Source organism: Camelina sativa, chromosome 10 (genome assembly GCF_030686135.1).
Source record: "Camelina sativa cultivar CO46 ecotype springtype chromosome 10, ASM3068613v1".
In the NCBI taxonomy this organism is placed as follows: Eukaryota; Viridiplantae; Streptophyta; class Magnoliopsida; order Brassicales; family Brassicaceae; genus Camelina; species Camelina sativa.
Genome location: NC_141889.1, coordinates 20,366,662 through 20,387,446, shown reverse-complemented (window position 1 = coordinate 20,387,446; position 20,785 = coordinate 20,366,662). Strand labels below are relative to the sequence as shown.

At 31.7% G+C, this 20,785-nt stretch overlaps 1 protein-coding gene across 1 annotated transcript; it reads right to left on the bottom strand.

Moving 5' to 3' along the window:
- Positions 1–4,154: 4,154 nt before the first annotated feature.
- LOC104720478 (uncharacterized) lies at positions 4,155–12,327 on the bottom strand. The gene is made up of 15 exons (XM_087468669.1): positions 12,184–12,327; positions 11,818–12,085; positions 10,520–10,572; positions 10,264–10,422; positions 10,034–10,169; positions 8,942–9,058; positions 8,496–8,796; positions 8,370–8,384; positions 8,003–8,283; positions 7,358–7,603; positions 6,722–7,262; positions 6,498–6,646; positions 5,680–5,858; positions 4,901–5,590; positions 4,155–4,592 (listed from the first exon to the last, which is right to left on the bottom strand). Exons 1-15 carry the CDS (start codon positions 12,325–12,327, stop codon positions 4,155–4,157), a joined length of 3,717 nt encoding a protein of 1,238 aa, XP_087324795.1.
- Between the last annotated feature and the right edge of the window lie 8,458 nt (positions 12,328–20,785).

The window sequence follows — 20,785 nt, the reverse complement described above, 5'->3', positions numbered from 1 at the left end:
CAGCTACTACCACTATTTTAATTGACATCACCACCTCCATAACAGCTATCGCAAACGCTATCCTCGTTACCACTACCACTACCAATTCATCATCACCGCCACAACCACCATCACCATGCTTTATTCTATATATACTATTCCATTTAAGATATTATTTTTTATTTGGTCGTATGTTTAACTTAACAGTTTGGGTTCCCTATGTTATATTCTTTAGGGTATAGATTTTTTCTCCATGTCTTTAACTTGGCAGTCACCGACCACCACTATTACTACTTCTGTTGATAATCTATGACGGTTTTAGGCTTTTAATTTGATAGTTTAGATTTTAATTAAGTGATTAGCGGAAGGTCGGTTAAACCGTTATAGTAATTTCAATATGACATTCCAGTAGTCACCTAATTTCACCAATTACTTGGGCTATATTCTTTATTATTTTTGCTATTGGGCTAGTACACAAATTGGCCCATCATATAATTGGTGGGGAAATAAGACAATTAAGGCCTTAAGGGTCCAGGCCATTATTTAAAAAAAAAAAAAAAGGCGTATTATTTCTTATAAATTGATTAAGCCCTCGTTTGTTTCCTCTCTCTCCGTCGTCTGGTCCTTTCGATTCCCTTCTCTGTACGAGGTCGGTTATTTAATACCTAACTGCGATTTTCTATAACGTCAGGATGGCGAAAACGGCTGTCTTTTGGGACATCGGGACCTGTCCGGTTCCCGATGGTTATGATTCTCGTCTGGTCGGTCCGGCTATAGTATATCCGCGCTGAGGAGGTTAGGCGTGTCTGGTCCTATCACCATCACTGCCATTGGAAACCTAAAACCCTTCAGTACTGACGTCCTGGAATCATTATCTTCCACTGGAATCGCTCTTAGAAACGTCGGCAAAGGTTAAGAATCTTCTTATTGAATTTAGAGTTTACATTCAACTTGGCTGTGTTATTGAGTTGCTGCTGCTGCTATTTGTACAGGCTTATTTGGCCTTGTGGCCTATACGTATACTTGGATTTAACCCGTCTTTGGCTAATTTGATGTTCGTTTCCAATTTAAAGCTCTCACCTAGTGATGGAATTGAGACAGTCTTATCTCAGTCTCTTTGCCAGCTAGTTTTGAAAGGATACAGTCTTTTTTGGGCATATCCATCTATTCCAGAGCCTACAGGCATCTCTGTGGCCGCTTCTGGAAACTGGCTTTGGAAAAGCTTGTTGGAAGCCACAGATGCTGCGGTGGCCAATACACTGCAGTTTCTTTCTCATCAGGACGAGATTTACTCTCCCTGGTTTTGCTCTTTATGCTTTGTTCCTTGCCATAGGTTTGACGATTTCATCATGCATTTGAAGAGTGACTACCATCTTTTGCGTGTAAGCATCGTTTCCCTTGGCCTCCAAATATATATTGTACCAATTAATATTAATATATTTGTCATTGTCTTGTACCACAATTTTTCGTTTCTAAGTTCTACTTTTGTTTGCTTTCCTAAGACAATGTATCATATTTGACACCCCCCCCCCCCCCCCCCCCCCGTGCAGATGCCAGAGAAGGAAGCCAGAGGTGAGGCTTCCGCCTATTCTCATCCGAAGAATGCTACTTCGAGTTCCGTGGTGAAGAAGCAACCAAATGCATGTTTTAACAACATCTTTATTCTTTAGTTGAGATTTTCCAATTTTTAGAATTATTAGTGCTTAATAAAAGAGTTTGAACAACAACAACAACAACAAAAAAAAAGAGAAATCTGATTTCTCAGAAACATGAAATTTGATTTGATGACTTTTTGGTTGATGCTAAAACATTGTAGAGAAGAAAGGGCAAGAACAAAGCCAGGACGTGATGATGTGAACAAGAAGAATCCAGAAGAGTACATGGCCAATGGTCTTCCATTTGCTTATTTCCTTGGATTTTAAGTTAACTACGTCTTTTTATGATGAACATTTTCTTAAATTCATCCAACGTGCCGTATATTTGTTTTCTATTTATTCCCTTTCTTTCCACCAAATATAACTTTTTTTATAAAATGACAATAGATATTCACCCGGGCCATTTTTTCTATAATAAAAATATAATAGTTTTTATAGATTAACTATATATATAATTAATGTTTAATTTGTATTTTATAAAATGTACAACCTTACCAATATAGATACACTAGGGAGGAACCCGCACTTAAAGCGCGGTATTAAGATTTTAATAAGAACTGTTTTTTAACCTTATGATAAGTAACTTTAATGAATTTATATGTAATAATTGACATATTTAAATATAGTAGTTTATATTTTTTAAAAGTGTTAAATGTTTTATTGAATTGTCAAGAATTTTGTGTAATACTTTCAATGTGAAATATTAACCGAGTCTTTATAATAAACTATTAAACTGTAGAAAATAGATAAGAGTAATACAAAGTTGGATTTCAATTAGCGGTTAATACAAACTTACTAAATTTTATAGACATTACAAAAGATAAAATTAGTCGACCAACGCCCCATTCTTTATATTTGAGTGCCTGATTTTTCACTTTGCTGCTTGATCACATGGTTTATGTAATAACGTCCAGCAAATTCAGTCCTGAAATTCAGTCCTGAAAATATATTAAATGTTTTAAGAAAATTTACTTAAACATAATACCGAACTTGATTTCATATAAGTCAATACATCTTACATAGCTTGGTGATGCTCCAGTCCTTCGAATTATGGTTTTATAAAGATCTTCGAAGAGGCCAAAGTGTTTTCAAGACATGGTGCACCTATGAACATTTATAATGTTAGATGAATTCATTGAATACCTTATATGAAAAACTTATGTAACATACCTTCATATTCTCCAACCCTCATAAACCGCATTACACATAACACAGGTTCGAATTTGTAAATGAGATGGCATCCACTCGATTGCCATATGGTCATGAATTGGAATGCGTATTTGTCTTTGAGACGACACTTCACAGTTTCACACCTACATGTTTATCAGATCAATTTAAATTTCAACCAAGACATCATTAAAACATAACAGTCATAAATGTAAAGTTAATATCTTTTACCTGCCACTCAACAATATGAGAACAACTTCATCATTATCAATGATACTCGCAGGTTTCCTTCTATCTTCCACATCCATTATACACGCACAAACATCTAATAAGGGAAAAAGAAACAATTTAGGTCTACAGAGTGTTTCTAAACTATTTTTGGTAAAGTGTTTGATCGTTTTTTTTACGAAGCACCATTACACAAAATTACATAAATCCTAAAAAGAATCTAGTTTTCCGAACACAAAGATACCCATTAACTACATTGACGGATTGTTACAAAATAAAATAATATCTATTTAAGAAATTTTTACCGAAAGAGATGTGATGATCTATTCTTCCACGTTTTATATCATCCAAATCCTCAAACCGAAAGTAGTTTTTAGGACTCAATGATTTGAGCAGCCTCATCTTGGTTTCACCCGTAAATTTAATCTAATAGGGATGATGAGTATTCCTTTCCTCCATGGTTGGATTGATCACTTTGAAATTTCTAATACTGTACCACTCACCATCGTCAATATATTTCGGGAGATTAGTGAGTGTATCAGGTAAATAAGGAGCTTCAATTGTGTCTCCCTTCACAGTTTTTCAACAATTGTGTAAGAGATTTTATATACAATAACTATTAGAACATCATATTTCAATAAAATCAATTTAACTACCGACACTAACCTTTTCATCCACAAGAAGCAGAACTCGTTTGGTAATGAACTCTCTGACTTTCCAAGAATGTAAGACCTTGGCGTTTACACACCAATTAGTTCTTCCGAGCAGCAGATCAGCAATATAATCGAACCTCATAGTTTTCTCAAATTAGGTTTATTATTGATTCTTCTCTAATATAAAAAAACAAAAGGGGGTTTTTGATTTGTAGGAATACAAAGAGTCACGACTAAACGTTGTTTGTTTATTAAAAATCTAATATTATATAAATAAATACAGTTTAATATAAGGGTTGTCACACTTGAAGATGTTAACTTATTGAAGATATTTTCATGTTTTCATTTTTAAAAACTTAAGACTTAGATATTGATATGATAAAGGTAATATTATTAAGGGAAAAAACTGAATATCGGATGACAATATTATGAAATGAAACATTATAGTAGATATTAGATGCTTAAAAGGAAATCATATATTCTGAAAGACTTCTTTGAAAACCACATTAAGGGTTTTGTTCTGACCTTTTCCTTCTTCTTCAGTAATCAAAATCTTCAAGCCTTTTCTGCTTGTTACTCTAGAAAATGCAACGTATAGTTGTCCATGCGTAAATACGGGCTTGGGTAGATACAATCCAACTTGTTCCAACTTCTGACCTTGACTTTTGTTTATAGTGATCGCAAATGCAAGAGCAACGGGAAACTGACGACGTCTCATACGAAAGGAAAACTTTGCATCCGGTGGCGAGACAAACATCCTAGGAATAAGAACTCTATCATTGACGTTTTTTTTACCTATTACAATCCTTGCTTCGATAACATGATTAGCCATTTGCGTAACAATCAACCTCGTTCCATTGCATAAACCTCTCTTAGGATCAATATTCCTAAGCAACATGATAGGTGCTCCCTTTTTCAATGTCAGAACATGGTTAGTAATCCAGAAACTTGAATACTGTTTAAGAATTCCTGAGTGTAGATCATATCATCGTAAGCACTTGTATCGGAAGTCTCGACACTATCTGAACTCAAATATTGTCTCTCTTCCCTTAATTATAAAAAATTAAAATGAGAATCCGTTTACACTAGAATTTAAAATAAAAATGAAAAAAAAAAATATTATTGATATACCTGGAATTTGAGAGAGCATATATTGATTTATCTTATTGGACTCAGAATAACTCTTTCGCAAAAGAATTTTGCATTGGTCCTTGTTACAAACGATGTACCGTATATCTCTTTAACAATAGCTTGTATAGGATCATCACATTCTGTAATCAATAAATCCTTGGGTATGTCTATTTCTACCTCACCATTGTTAGGCTCGTTGATTTTGCCATCCCCAATATCGAGAAGCCATTTTGAAAACGTAGAGAGATCATTTGCATCGCTACTGTTTTGAGCCTTACGGAGTCTCATATTTTGTGTAAGCTGAAGTACTTTACAACTATTCCAAAGCAAGGATGAGTTTATGGAGGCTAAAACTGTACCAACTCTACCAGCTTCTGGCACAACCGGTAGAATCTGTCTAAAATCACCCCCCAAAACAAAAACCTTACCTCCAAAAACCCGATCACACTTCATAATATCTCGCAAACTCCTATCCAACGTTTCGAAACAATATTTGTTCATCATTGGAGCCTCATCCCATATAATGAGTCTTGCTTCTCTAATTAACTCGGCAAGGTGAGAATTGACATCTATCAAACACGTTTTATATTCGTCCACATGGATGGGTATACTAAATCTAGAATGTGCTGTCCGACCACCTTCCATAAGCAAAGCAACTATACCACTTGACGCAACATTAAGAACAATATCATCCCTAGAACGAATATCAGCACCAAGAATACTCCATAAGAATGTTTTTCCAGTACCACCAAATCCATGAACGAAAAACATATCTCCCTTGTTCGATTCACAACATTAATTATTTCTAAATATACGCTTTTTTGCTCATCAGTTGCCATACGTAATAACCTGTCGTAATTCTTTACTTGTTCACGTTTGAAGTTTCTCTCATCTATGAGAAGCCTATTCTCATTATTATCCATCACAGATCTATCTGGTTTAGGCATATTCACAATAGTTGACAAAGAGCTTCCATTAGACCGCATAATCATTTCAATCTCAGCTAGACATAGGTTTGTTATCTGTTCCTGACTTAACATTAGACCTGCATTATAAAGTAGGTTGATTTTAGTTGACATATTTTTTTTATGAATTATAAACGTGAACATTGTTACATTAGTATATCTTTATATTATTTTTATACATTTATAAAAATAACTATATATGTACCTTGGTTGTTCGTACGGTTCCTTTGCAATTATAAAATATCTTCACACAATATATCCTTCGTAGCGACCCAGAGATCGAGAGGCACTGAAACACTTTTTGAAAGCAACAGAATGGCAAACAACTTCCTTAGAAACGGTCCAAAATACCATGTACTTGCTTCTTTTATAGCTAAAATATATTCTTTGTCGTCATCCAATAATCCCAGTGCAAAACATGCATCTTTAAATTCTTTGTACAGTTTACCTTTAACCGTCTTCAAAAATTCAAAACTTGTGGCTCCTGGGACAGTATTAAGTAGAACTCTCAAGTAATAGGTCTGCCCTATATAGGGTGGTACATAAGTAACTCTACCTACTGCAAAACTCTTTCTTTTCTTAGATCTTGGTTGCCAGATTCTTTTACTCTTAACCCACACAAACATGTTAGGAAATTCAGCATAAGTGAGACTTCTACCTTCTGGGTATTTTTTTATTGCATTCCATCCAAGCCAACAATTTGGATCCTTTGGCAGAACGCTTCATAACATCTGCGATAGGATCATCTTCGTTGTAAACAACCAATTCCTGTCCAGGAAGATGAAACAGAAGTTTTTCTACGGGTGTAGTACGATAACGAATCAGAAAATCTAATATTCGCCAAGCTGCTTCACATGCGGAGACATATCTAATAAAAATAACAAATATTTTACGTACGTTTAAATTTGCCTTACATTTTTTTAAAAATTATAAATATACATACCTGCAGCTATAATATTTCTTGATCTCATTATGCTCATCCTCATCTCCTACAGTAGCTCTAATGTAATCCGACCTTTTGGTGATGTACTTGAAAAGATATTTCACTGAGCGTGACTGATTACACCACTCAACATTAATATGAGCACGATAACGTATGGACGAATCCCAGTTGTACGGAATAACAAAGCTGTTATCACAATCAAAATCTCTTTTATGCACAAATCTTCCGTCTTGTCTCCGTTTGTATATTGGATAACCAGCGTCGTCGACGACAGTTTTTTCCATGAATGGTTTTGGAAAAAACTTAGTGCACTTACCATTATTCATGCAAACATTTTCTTTGTGATGAATACCACAAGGTCCATGAATCATAACATCAGAAACAACTTCATATAAATACTTATCCAGTTCTTTATCAGGAATCTCAGCGCTTATGAATCGATCAATGTCTTCTGGTGTACGCATTTTATAGTCTGGATGCAGGAATAAGATCATGCGTGCATGAGGCAGACCTCTCTTCTGGAATTCTATTGTATGCATAGCTGCACACACACATACAAAGGCATTGTTAATAAATTAGGGTTTTAACACGTCAACAGATAGAAAATTCAATCCATATTAATAATATGAAACATACCAGAATTTACAACACCAAAAGTTTTTTCTTTAGTCACTTGTTCCATTAGTCTATCTAACTTCATCTTAAAGACTCGACAGCATATATCTGGTCTATCGTCTTGCTTAAGACGATGCCTTGTTAAATAACGGATAACTTCGGGCCACTTGGGGTTCCAAGTTATCGTTACGAAAATATCAGGAAAACCATAGTATTTGCAAGTAGCCATCACATCTAAATAATGCTGCATCATATAACGTTTACCACCTATAAACGATGAAGGGATATAGATTCTTTTACCGTGTTCTGCAAGATCTTCGTTTCCTTGGTTAACAGCTTCAACTATTTTATCGATTCTTTCCGTCCGGAGTTTGTTTTTGGTTCAGCCAAATAAAATTCAATCTGTTAGATTCTATGGTAGTGAACGCGTCTACCAAAAATTGCTGATATAATTTTCCCGACATTACAATCGCTGAAGACTCTTGATATCTTTCGAATATTCGGAAAGCATAAAATTCTCTCATGAAACTGTTTTCCTTTTTCGTCCAGCTGTATCTATAAAACCAATGTCAATGCCTAACCTGTAACCATCCTCTCCGTATGGAAACAATAATGGATATTGCAGAGGCAAGTAAGCTGGATGGAGTTAACTTATTCTTTGCAAACCTCTGGAACGACTTTCTATCACGATGTCACGCTTAAATACACCAGAGTTGAAATCACATGGTATCAAATCAGAAACCTCATTGCATGTAGGCAAATTATGAGTTCTTGCATCAGCATTTCTTTCTGCAGGAATCCTTAATCTTAAATCTGCAACATTATTGGTTAAATCAAATCTTTCTCGTGCCGATCTAAACGCCTGTACATGTGGATTATGATTATCAAGCATCCTTTTTATAAGTACTACAGTTTTCTGCATTATTTTCTCTGTAGCTCCGGATGGTCTTTCAAAGAAAAAACAATACACATGTTAGCAACATATCAATATATTTTGTTATTTATATATTATTAAACATTATATAAAACTGACCTGAACGCAGCTATCCTGTAGGAACTTCATTATCTACGTCATGTATATAAAGCTGTAAAAACGTCGGTTTTTCTCCGGGTTCAGGTAGAATATAGCCGATACGGTGATAATTTTCTCCACACGTACGACCCTCTATCATTGTTAATAGAATGGTTTATTTTTCCACCTAACGACGCGAAGGAAAACATCATATTGTATGCTCTTATATTATCACGGAAGTTTTTACTCCTATCATCGTCATTATATAACAATGCCGATAATGTGTTTGGTGGAGTTTTCAGCTTGGGGAGCTTGACTTTCCCTTTTCCACAATACATCGAATAAATGGGTTTCGCCTTCTTACGTATCTTGTTTAAGCGTTCTCCATACCACATATATGCCCCACAATCTTCACATATATATGAAGGATCTCCATCGTCATAATAACCTAATAACATTATAAAGTTAAAAAAATTTATCTGTGTATACGTTAAAGTTTATCACAAAAAGGAAAATTTGATTTTTTTAAATACCATTATTTTGTAACCTAGATGTTACGGCTTGATATTCATGTGTTACATTGTGTGTGGTACCATACTCAGTATCAGATTCACCCATCGAGCTATCAGAATCGCTATTGTCATTTGACTCAGAATCAGAAACAATAAAACATGCAAAATCTTCATGCATCAGAGGCAAAAGCAAACCATCTACATAGGTAAACACCAATAACTCTATATTAATAAATATTTAGTATGTGTTTTATAATATGTAGGAATAGAAACAACCTTCATTGCGGTTCTTTTTTTTTTTTTTGATTTCAGAGTTTTTGTTCTTTTCATCCTTGCAAGTTTTGAATTATCTGCTGAAATAATATTGAACGTTATACAATATGTTATAGACAAATATTCTTTAAAATATTTCAAAAGCTGAATATTAATTACATGTTGTATTGACGACATGAATTGGATGCTTCTTTCTCCGTATTGGTAGTTTTTCAGGTCTCATCGTCCTGCGTTAAAATAAAATATAGGAGCTTAGGGTGATGATATTCTTCATTTATATAATATTCATTAGGTTTAATCTTTACATTTATAAAAATATTCGCTTCAATATTTACATAAGCGGATATTATTATCACAGTATTTTGGTTTTAATTGACGTTTAAATATGCTAAGGATAATTTTCAATATCAAGTTAACATATACTTATTTATCCTAACATATGTTATTTTTTCGTAATTAAATTTTAAAGATTGTTTCTACTAAAACATTTGTTAATTTTAAATAGGAAATTATTATCAATAATACTATTTTGAGTTAATTTTGTCTAAACAACTCAGAATAATAGTAAATAATTAGATTTATATTTTTATGAACAATTTATATGTTATTTTTGGCACATCATAAATTTTTAAATACTTAATAATTTGAAATTATATTTTTAAGAATTTAAGAATTAATAACAAAATTCGAATATTAAGACCAAAATTGTTCCATAACTCATACTTCACATGATTAAAAATAATAAATAACCTTAATCTTAACGACGAATTAAAACGCATAGATTTAGAAGTAAATAATTATTAATGCATAAATTATTGTTTTATTGTAATGCATAACATAAAAAATAATACTATGTTTGATTTTCAGTCTTGATCTTCTTTCTAGTTGTCATGCTATGACCTCGTACGATGTCTTCATTGACTCCAGGCAACTCTCTCTTTGTCGAAAGTGATACTGTTTCATCTGACGTAAGTTGAAGAACTTGTTCATCTGGCTCTATTTCTTGGTTATCATTATGAACCTTTCCATAAGTTTCCTAGCAAGTTTGTTAAAGGTAATTTTAGCACACAATGAAAGCATGATAATTATTGTAAACATTTTTATGATAATATTTATAATCTTTACGTTACCTTGACAAACTGATTTACCATATCATCCTTCTCCCAAAACTTTTCAACAACATAAGAAGCCCTGTCACTCTTCAAATTATCATTTGTGATAGAAAGCTTAAAGAGCATAATCTTCCCAATTAGAGCAGAAAGAGACACGGGCATGATGTTAAGATCGTCCTGATCAATTTTAAGATTTTGTTAAAAACATACTCACAAAAAAAAGAGAGAGGTAATTCTTATAGTTAAACTAATTCAGCATTTATATTAGACGTACCTCGCCTAGTTGTGTTACCAACTCGTCAGCCTTTTTACATACAAAAAGCTGAGCTAGACCATAAAAAAATAGCAACTTAATTTTTGGAGACGTTCCATAGGAAATATGCAGTATGAGTTTATAGCTAAAGCATATAGAAGCCATTTAATGATCAGCTTTTTCACATGAATACAATTTTAATCATATTAAGTAAGTTAAAAAATTAAGTGATACATAATTATAATCGACTTCCTTGATATCGTCATCGCAAACACCACATCTAGGCCTGCGATTTTGAAACGAACCGATTTATCCAAACCGAACCGAACCAAAATTCGGACAAATCGGTTCGGGTTCTTTTGATTGAGTAAACCGATCAGAATGAAATTAATTAAGCTCGGTTAACCGAGATTTTCGGTTCGGTTTGGGCCAACCGAATGGTTAACCGAAGAACAAAATACCCTAATCTCCTAGTCCTAGCCGCCGAGCATTCACTTCCTTCTTCCTCGTCTCTCTTCAATTACTCTTCTTTTTCTTATTAATCATCATCATTTATCTTCTTCTTCTTCTTATTCATTCTTCTGTTTCGATTCATAACAATCATCTTCTTCCTAGATTTATCATCTTTCATCATCATCATTTATCCCTCTTCCATTTATTTTTCTTCCATTTGTTCTTCATCCTTCATCATTATCTTCTTCTTCTTCTTCTATACCACGAGCTCCGTCTTTCAAATCTCACCATCAGTGTTGTTCAGATCTCGCCGTCGGTGTCTTTCCAGATCTTGTCAATGGTGTCTTCATTGATTTGTTGTTCGTTGCTAGAATAGCGAAACAAAAGAACAATATATATTTTTTTCGTTAACGGGTCTTTGGGTTTTTTGCAAATAAAACCCCAGTTCTCAAAATATTTTTGGTCCAATAGTTCTATACCGAATATCCGAATTACGATAACCGAAATAACCGACTCCGAACCGAACCGAACCGAGTCTTCGTGTTCTTTTATAGAAGCTTCAAAAGTTCTTGCTAGATCACCCCATATCGTACAACTCAATCGATCACAACTGTAGTCACAAAGTTTTAATTATTTTACGCTTTTTAAGATTAGTTTGAAATTTTTTTTTAAAACAAACCTTATATTCTGCAAGTCAAAACTTATCTTCACGTTGTCCTTTCCCTTAGTTTTAACGTTATCTAGAGAACCAACACCAACAATTTGGCCCATCACATTTATCAAAACATAACAATACTGGTTATAGTACATGATTCATAATCCAAGTTATTTTAATATATATACATATACATATTTGCACAACTTACCAAACAATACTTGTTTGTCTACTGCCCCAGCCAAGATTGTTGAAAATTCTTGAAAGTATTTTTCAAGTACTTGGACCGGGAAATCATCACATGGTTTTACTATGGTTGTTCTATAGAACACCATCTTAAATCCCAAAGCACTTGTTCTGTAATCACCGTCATATTCCACCAAACTGAAAGTATCGATTATTTTCGATTCACCAACACTAAGCTGGTTATGAAATTTGTTCACCAATGCATCCTCAATAGACGCATGAATCCTCTTACCCTTAAATTAATACCAGACGTCACGTTAGAACCAGTTTCAATAGTAAACTGTTATTAAAATACTTTCTACAAAAGAAGCTTAAATTTACTGAAACCAACCTCTCCATCGACTAAAACCATCTGCAGCGATTTGAATGCTTTCCAAAGTCTTATCACACGAACCCTGATGTTATAATGATCTAGAGCAGGATTGATCTCACTAATGTTAACATAGGGAGAGATTATGATATGTTTGGAGGCCATAATGAATCTCTCAAAAAAAACTAAAACTCTAATTGTCGATAAGGATTCGATGTGTATTAGTATATATAGAGTATATAATTTCGGAATTTAACATTTTTAATTAATTATGATAATATTGAATATTATATCAATTTCCTTTTTAGAAGCATTATGATAACTAATAATTTTTAAATATATCAATTGACTTTTCTCTCAAAAAGATAATTGTCATATTTAATCAATATTTTTTTAAGTATATCATGATAATAATGCAAACTTGCATTTTTAAAATTAATATACTTATTTTCCATCTCGTACAAGGGAAGTTAATAATTCGTCTCTATTGGTTTTTAGAAATTTAAATCTAAGTGATATTAAATATCTTCCATTTTCAACATTATAGAATAATATAACAATATACTATAATTATGTTCGTTCAAGAACTTTAATTTCCACTGATTATTAAAATTAATTAGGAAAAATTCTATGTCTATTAAATATAAATTATCTTAAATCATTAATTATTTGTAACTAAGTTTAAACATGACATTTTATATATATATATAAATAATCCTTTCAAATTTCTGACCAAAACGAACATCATAAGTTTTAAATTATAGAATAATTGTATATGTCAAACGTAAAGACGAATAAACTTTTAAATTATAAAATAAGGATTCCATTACAATTAAAAAGCTCCTAAACTTCAATAAATTAAAAATCAGGATTCCATATCATCAAAGGCATCTCTCATCTGCGTGAACTACGGACATGGAGGATTCATCATCACCTTCGTACAATTGTGCACCGTGGTCACCATGATTGAATCTATACAAAGAAATTTGTAGTATATATTTAATGATATGAAATTAATATAATTATTAAATATATATATATATATATATATAAAGAATTATAGTTTACCTTGTTTTCTCTCAATTTTTGCAAAGCGTATTACACATATGATATCATCAACACAATGTATCCAATCATTAAAGAAATCGTTCGCATAAGACTTTGGTAATCGGCATGACAATCGATCACCCCTACATTAATTTTTTAGAATTTAGTCAAAGTATCACTATAAAATTTTTAGTTTAATCAAATAAAACTAAATAACGTACTCAATGTTTTCCAGATCAAGGAACAACTTATTCCATTCTTTTTCGGGTGGGCCTTCCTCAAAGCGATTTCCAATACGCAATACTCTTCCGATAATATCTGCATATATTTTACAATTACCATAATCAATTATCATCTCGATATTTATAATTTTATATAAAAATTTCCTTACTAATACAATAAGCAGAGTCTAAATATCCACTTTTGATATCATTAAATGATACAAAAGAGAAGAATTGATTTGAAGACAAAGCAGCAATCTTTCTAAACCATGTTATGGTTGTCCAGTGTATCATAAAACGATGATCAGTTGGTCTAAAATCCCCGGTAACATTGCTTAGTGAGAAACCTGCCAACATTATCCACTCGCCTTCTTCCAAATTGTTTATAAAAACATCCCGAAATTCAGGTCCCATCAAAGCGTGTATTTTTTGACCCTGCGGTAAATCGTTATATGCATGTCAAGAACAATCTAGATTATGAAATATCTATCGTATAAAAAATACCTTTTCATCAACTAAAATCAAATCAGTCGTTTTGTAGAGAGGATGAACACACTCAAATTTCCTTAAAATCTTGACTCTAATCTTCCACTCATGAATGAAAGGATTCAAGTCATTCAAATCAACAAAATAGTCTTTTTTACTGATGCTATTCTTTATAGCATTGGAAAGTAGATTAGCCATGATAGCATAAACTGGATTGAAACGAAAAATATGAATCTATGTTCGCAAAATAATGTTTAATATTTATATAGTTAGCATGTATTGATAAGGTATATATATATTTTTTTAATTTATTTTTCATTTCAATTATTATGGTTTTCCGTTTCTGTTTTTTTAACATTTTATTGATTTCCAATAATCATAGTTTACTCTTTATACCTTTCCTTTTTTTTTCTAAGAGATATTATTAATAATCTTTTTAACTTAAACTTCTTAAATTTATAACTATACAATCATAAAGTAATTTTGTTGGGTCAAAGTTTATATTTCATATATTTCCAATTTTAGTTAATAACGGAATACAACATATTACCTTTCCCGTAATGCGTACCAGTTTTAGTGTTCTAGATATAAAGTAATAGTATTGTTAAACATTAAACTATACTAATTCAATAATAACTAAATTGTAAGTTTTAAAATAGTTGAAATTTATGATATAACGAAACACGAATACGCAAGTCCAAAGTTACAACAACTAAATACTGAAAATTTTCAAAACAGATAAGATCATGGGAAATTATTGAAAACATCAGGACATCCTCATCTCTGGTTGTTTGAGCTGCAACCTTCCTCTAAACAGTCTTCAACAGATGAATCATCGTCAGGCCAGCGACTGTTATAAACAAAAGAAGTTAGATTTTAGATATCATTAATTGTTAGAAAAAAACATTACATTTTTAGTATAGTAATTACATTTTAGCAAGATCGGCCGTTTTGATTCCTGCAATTTCATCTTCAAGTATAACCTTCGAACATCGTAATTGAGACATCAGACATTCGATACCTATTTAAGTATAAGTTTGGTTAGAAATAAAATGATAATTGAATGCAATAAATTTTAAGTGTTACAATTATGAAGATACTTTACAGTACCTTCAAAAACAGATATCTTCCAAAACAAAAGCGTACACATTATTGGTTGACTACAATAGGTAGGAGAGGAAAGAAGTTTTCCCCTTTTTTTAAGAAAATCAACACAAGTTTCGCCAACTGCAACACACTCGATCTCTTTGCCACTATAACATTTTTTGTAATTGTAATAGTTAATCAGATACTTAAAATTTACTTATAATATATTTTAAGTAATATTGATAGTTTTACAAATTATCTTACATGACGTCAAGAATAGTAAATGTCACAACTTTATTATTGGACGTGTAGCCATTTTGACGATCGAGGAAATCAATTGTCCGACTCTCATTTATATGCATCACCATTCCACAAATATCTAGCATAAAATGAATCCCAAAGAAATAGAATATTATTTCATCTTTTTATAGATAGAAATTAATTATAATAGAAAAAATACTTGTTCATTAGAACTTACCAACACAACAGTTCTTCTCGGAGGTATTGGAATCATTTCTGTTTGGTCTATGAACATGATCACAAATGGATTGTTTGAATTTCTGAAAGATCGTCGGCCAGCTTTCACTCTGAATCCTGAAAGCATGTACCAGTCTCCTTCCTTAATTCTGTCATGAAACTTTTCTACATATAAAGCAGTATCTATTTTGGCATCAATCCTTCCTCCCTGTATTAGGAATATAATTTTGTTTGTTAAGTATAATATTTAAACTTGTCATTTTACAAATGACAATAAAAAGAGATAGAAAACATACCCTCTCGTCCGTCAGAATCAAACATTCATAAAAACGTTTTCCATCAATAAAATGCGGTGGCCATTGTCTAAGAATTTTGTCAGCAACTCGTGGATCACGTACTGTAGGATTCAAATCTTTTACTAATACAACCATTGTTTCTTGTTTTTATTAAGTGGATATAAGTAATAAGGATATAATAGAGTAAGCACTGCAATGGTTTTATAATTTTCATGGTTTCTTATATTTATAGCAAAACAAAGATAATTCGAATCAATTAAATTTTTTATTTTATGTGGCTAGTACAAAATATCGTGTATTACACAGGGAAAGTTGCACGCGTTTCTGATTGATATGAATGAACAATATATCGTTTGTTTTCAAGGTTCTCGTAATTGGTTTGTTGAAAAATGCAGATTTTTGAACAGAAACACCTATTTTAGAATTTTCTCCTTGGATGATGAACTTTATCAACATCATGCATTGGGCTATAATAAGTTTTTTAAACAACTTTTTAGCTTCTTAATTTGAAATAATTTCAAGCAACGTTCACACTTTTAAATAATGCTAACATAACTAATATAACTCAATATAGTTATGGAATAAATATTTAATTCATGTTTTTACGAAAATTTAAAACATTACAGAAAACAAAAACTAAATATTGCAGAGAGTACTCAAGGGGGAATTATATGCTTCTCAAATGAATCTTCAACAGCAAGATGAATATAGGAGTCACGTGTATCACTGTATTTTGGAAAAAGAAAAAAAAATTGATCAGTACTGTTCATCAATTAGTTTCTAAATATAGAAGGTTAAATTTGTTATTTACTTGAAGTCCATTAAGAATTGGCAGTCAGTACCATCAAAATCCTTTATTCTTGTTTCTCCATGATCAATGTAATTGTACCTATTTATGAGCAAAAATAAAGTACAATTTAATATATATTCATATTCTTATATTTACTTTTATTTTTTAATGATTAGATGTATGAATTTAACTTACATATGCATGTAGTCTGAATATTCTTCACCCTTTGGATCCTCTATTATATCCGAACACCCATCGTCGTTGGTTAGGAGAACATTATCATCTTACAAAACCGTTTTTTTGTTAAAAAAATATAATCAGTCAAAAATTTCATAATCATAATTTACAACTTAGAGTTTTAACGGATGATATATTCAACCATTTCATTACCTCCAAATCTGACTCCTTTCCACATTTTGAACCGACAAATCCTCTTCCCGTTTCCAAGCTTGTAACGTTTGAACATATGATTGGCATAACATCCGGTTGCGAAGCAGTCAAGTACATATCCTCTTGGAAAAAAATTAACTTAAATCAAATCTAAGAAAGTGTAAAAGATTACCCAACATAATGTGTCAAGTACATATAAATCTGTCAAACGATATTTTGTTCCATTTATTAGATTTCTCCAAAAAGTGCATGCAATAATATTAGAACTTACTCAATTAACATGATTCTGAATCTGATGTATCGTTCCATCAGACTCCAACGATCAGCACTGTCTTCTTGTTTGAAACTCTTGATTTCCCCAATATTAGTGATGCATCCAATCAAATTAACTGCATAAAATATTTTGATTTGTATTATAGGTAGTAAATTTAAAGATTATTTAAACAATCCATTAAAAACTAGTACTTACCGTAAGGCCAACGTCCATGAAACTCATTATCATAAACACGTTTAAAACACAGGTTATTAAAAGGTTGGCAAATAATATGATCTCTTGCAAGACTTATTATAGTCTTGTCTGTGAAAATAAAACGATAACCGAGATTGGTTTTCTGGATCTGCTCTTTATCCTCCTTGACTTTGAACCTCTCAACAACATAACTTTGAATTTCTGACATATCAAGATACGGAAGACCATAGAGTGACGCCGAAACTGTGGCATGTCCAAATGAACCCTAGTTCACAGTATATGTATAATTAATATTTAGAAGAATATTAAGCCAATCCATATATACTTGATGACAATCCATATATACTTAAAAATAAAGAAAAAGCAACAATAACAATACCTCTTCGTCAACCAAAATTAGTTCTAATGAAACTTCATTCAAATTATTTTTCACTCGCCATGAACGGAACACCTTAACACAAATCTTCCATTGCATAGTTGAGGGATTCACCTTGTTAAGGAACACAAATCTCGCCATTTTTTTATAATAGAAACAAAGAGAAATTATGAAGAGAATAGTTTAGAAAAAGTAAAGGATGTAGAAGTTGTAAAGGTAACGTTTTAGTGCTATGCTATATATCTCGACTGTTGGAATTTAAAGAGTGTGTAAAGGTCCCATTGATAGATTCGACTCCAATCGTCGTTACCAGTGACATCTATTTTAAAAAACATTTAAAATACATAAATTTAGATTCATCGAATCAAGAATAAAATTTATTTTATTAGTAAATGTGACATTTGTTTATTATTATTCATGAAAGTTTTGAGAAAATATTGGTTATGTGAATTCGAAATTATAAAATTTTAAACTAAACCATAAAACCATAAATATAAAAGCATCAACTAATCTTCCAAGTTTTGAAAGTGATCTCGCATATCAGAAACTTCAAGACATGGATAGTTGAATAGAATCCGAGTACAGTTGCATGCGGTAGTTATCATTGTATGACCTAAAAAACATAATATAAGATAAACATATATTTTATCAAAGATTGTCGTATGTTTAGATTAAACTCTTACCTTCGACACTAACAATGACACCAAATCTGACGATGCATATAATAATGTCGTCTTCAATTTCTCGGAAACCATCATAAAAATGTTCAAAATAACCTTGTTGCAAATGGCATCTCAAACATATACCACTTGAAGACGAAGAAGAAGTTAGTTTTTCTAATAAAATAAGTAAACAAAAATTCTATTAGTATTGTATACAAATCTCACTCTTTGTTTTCAATCTCAAATAAAAGTTGATGTTGGACATCGTTGTCTGAGACGTATGCGGAGCTTTCAACATGCACAAGACGGTCAATCAAATCTAAAAATCGGAACGAATATATTCTGATCAGTAACACATATTTTATATATTTACTTTTTATATGACAACTCAAATAATTGATTTACTACTTACCAAGACATATATTCGGATTTACAGAGCCTGAAACGACGTCTATGAAAGATATGAAAGAAAAATAATCTTTTTCATTCAAAGAAGAGATCATTTGTGCCGAAGTCATGATGTTTGATAGAATTTTAAATTTATCTGTTGTAAGTCTAAAATCCTCAACAGCTGGTGTTATATCAAAATTAGAAATAATGATCCAATTTGCTTCAGCAAATACCGGTTCGAAACGTTGGACCAAACTCCGGTCGAAAGTTCCATGTATCTTTGAACCTTATAAAAAGAATATCAAATTAAATAAGATTCGAGTATGGTTATGATTACAAGTATATGCATATATATTACCTTATCATCCGCTAATACAAACTCAACCACCTCGTTTAATGCAGCACTGCAAACAAATCTTCTAACAATCTTAACCTTGATTCTTCTTTGAATGAGAGAAGGTTCTAAATCAGCAAGATGAACACAAGAATACGAATTAGTGTTCATATTTTCAATTTTCTTATACTTCTTTTTTTTCTTTAGAATAGGAAGCATTTGTTGAATACGTATATATATACTAAATCGACATACAATATATTGGTTAGAATATTCATTTAACCTTATTTCTGGAAAATTAACATTATCACAAGAGATAACTTACGAAATTGGTTAGTATCCATCTTTATTTTATGGTTTATAGAAATTATCATGAATATATATATTTTTTTAAATTAACATATATTATTAAAAGTATAAATCAATCTTTTTCAGAATTCTAATATTATCGTATGAGATCAAGAGTGAGTATCTTTGATAGTATACAAATTAAATTTACGAATATTATAGAAATTTTCTTGGAATGTAAATATAATGATTATAGTAATTTTATTAGAGGATAATGTTATTCTTAAATTACAAAGATTGTTAACCACTAAATGGGATACGAAGTTTATCCCAATCAATATTAGCCACAACACAATCTTCTACATCTTTCTCATTAACTACTCTAACTTCTTCAAGCCTCTTACGCTCCTCAATCAAATCGATGTGTCCACCTAAGATATCATCAATTAGTGAGAGTTGAGCATCAATTGTTTCAAGCTGACACGTGAGTTCGGTTGATTCTTCTTTCTTCTTCATATGCTCTTTCACTATATCAAGAATGGCGGTGAAACGTTTCGTCGTCTCCTTTTGAGAGACATCTCTAGATTTTTGAAACGCCTTTGTAACTTTGACAATTGCTTCGTCTTCCCATTCATAATCGGACATGAGATCTTTGCGTTTTCTAGAACATTCACCATCCATGGCAAAAATCGAAACTATTAAATTTGAAATCATAATTCTCGTAAGCAAAAAATTGAATTAACGACAGTAAAAAAAAACCTTAGAGAACTTACTTGAAAGATGCGGATGATAATCACTTGGTAAAGAAACTTAGAGGACGACTATTGTTAAGAAGAGGCAACGAAAGATAAAAAAACTCAACATATAGTGGAGGCAAATAGTGCTTAAATATATGTACGGAGAGTCGCGAAGCCTTTCATATTAGTGTCTCATGAAGTAAAGCCCATTTGAGTTGAACAACAGTTTCAAAGCTATTGGTAATTTATGACTATAAATTTAAAGTATTAATTTATTGCGGAAAATATAATAGTTTCATGCATAAGTAAAATTATTATGCATGTCCAAAATAACAATAATAGTAAAGGTAAATAACTGAAATAATTGTAAATATAACTGAAAGCATCTAGATGTAGGCGTATAGAAAACGCATGCTCATGGTCCCAAACATTTTTTTGTACGTGCTCTCTTCCGAGAGTTCCTACAGCACATATCGTACATTAAGAGACTATATTTGAAATAATTATGTAATAAACTAACAAAATAGGGTAACTTACGAACGTCCAAATGTTTCAACTTCTGGAATGTCAGGGT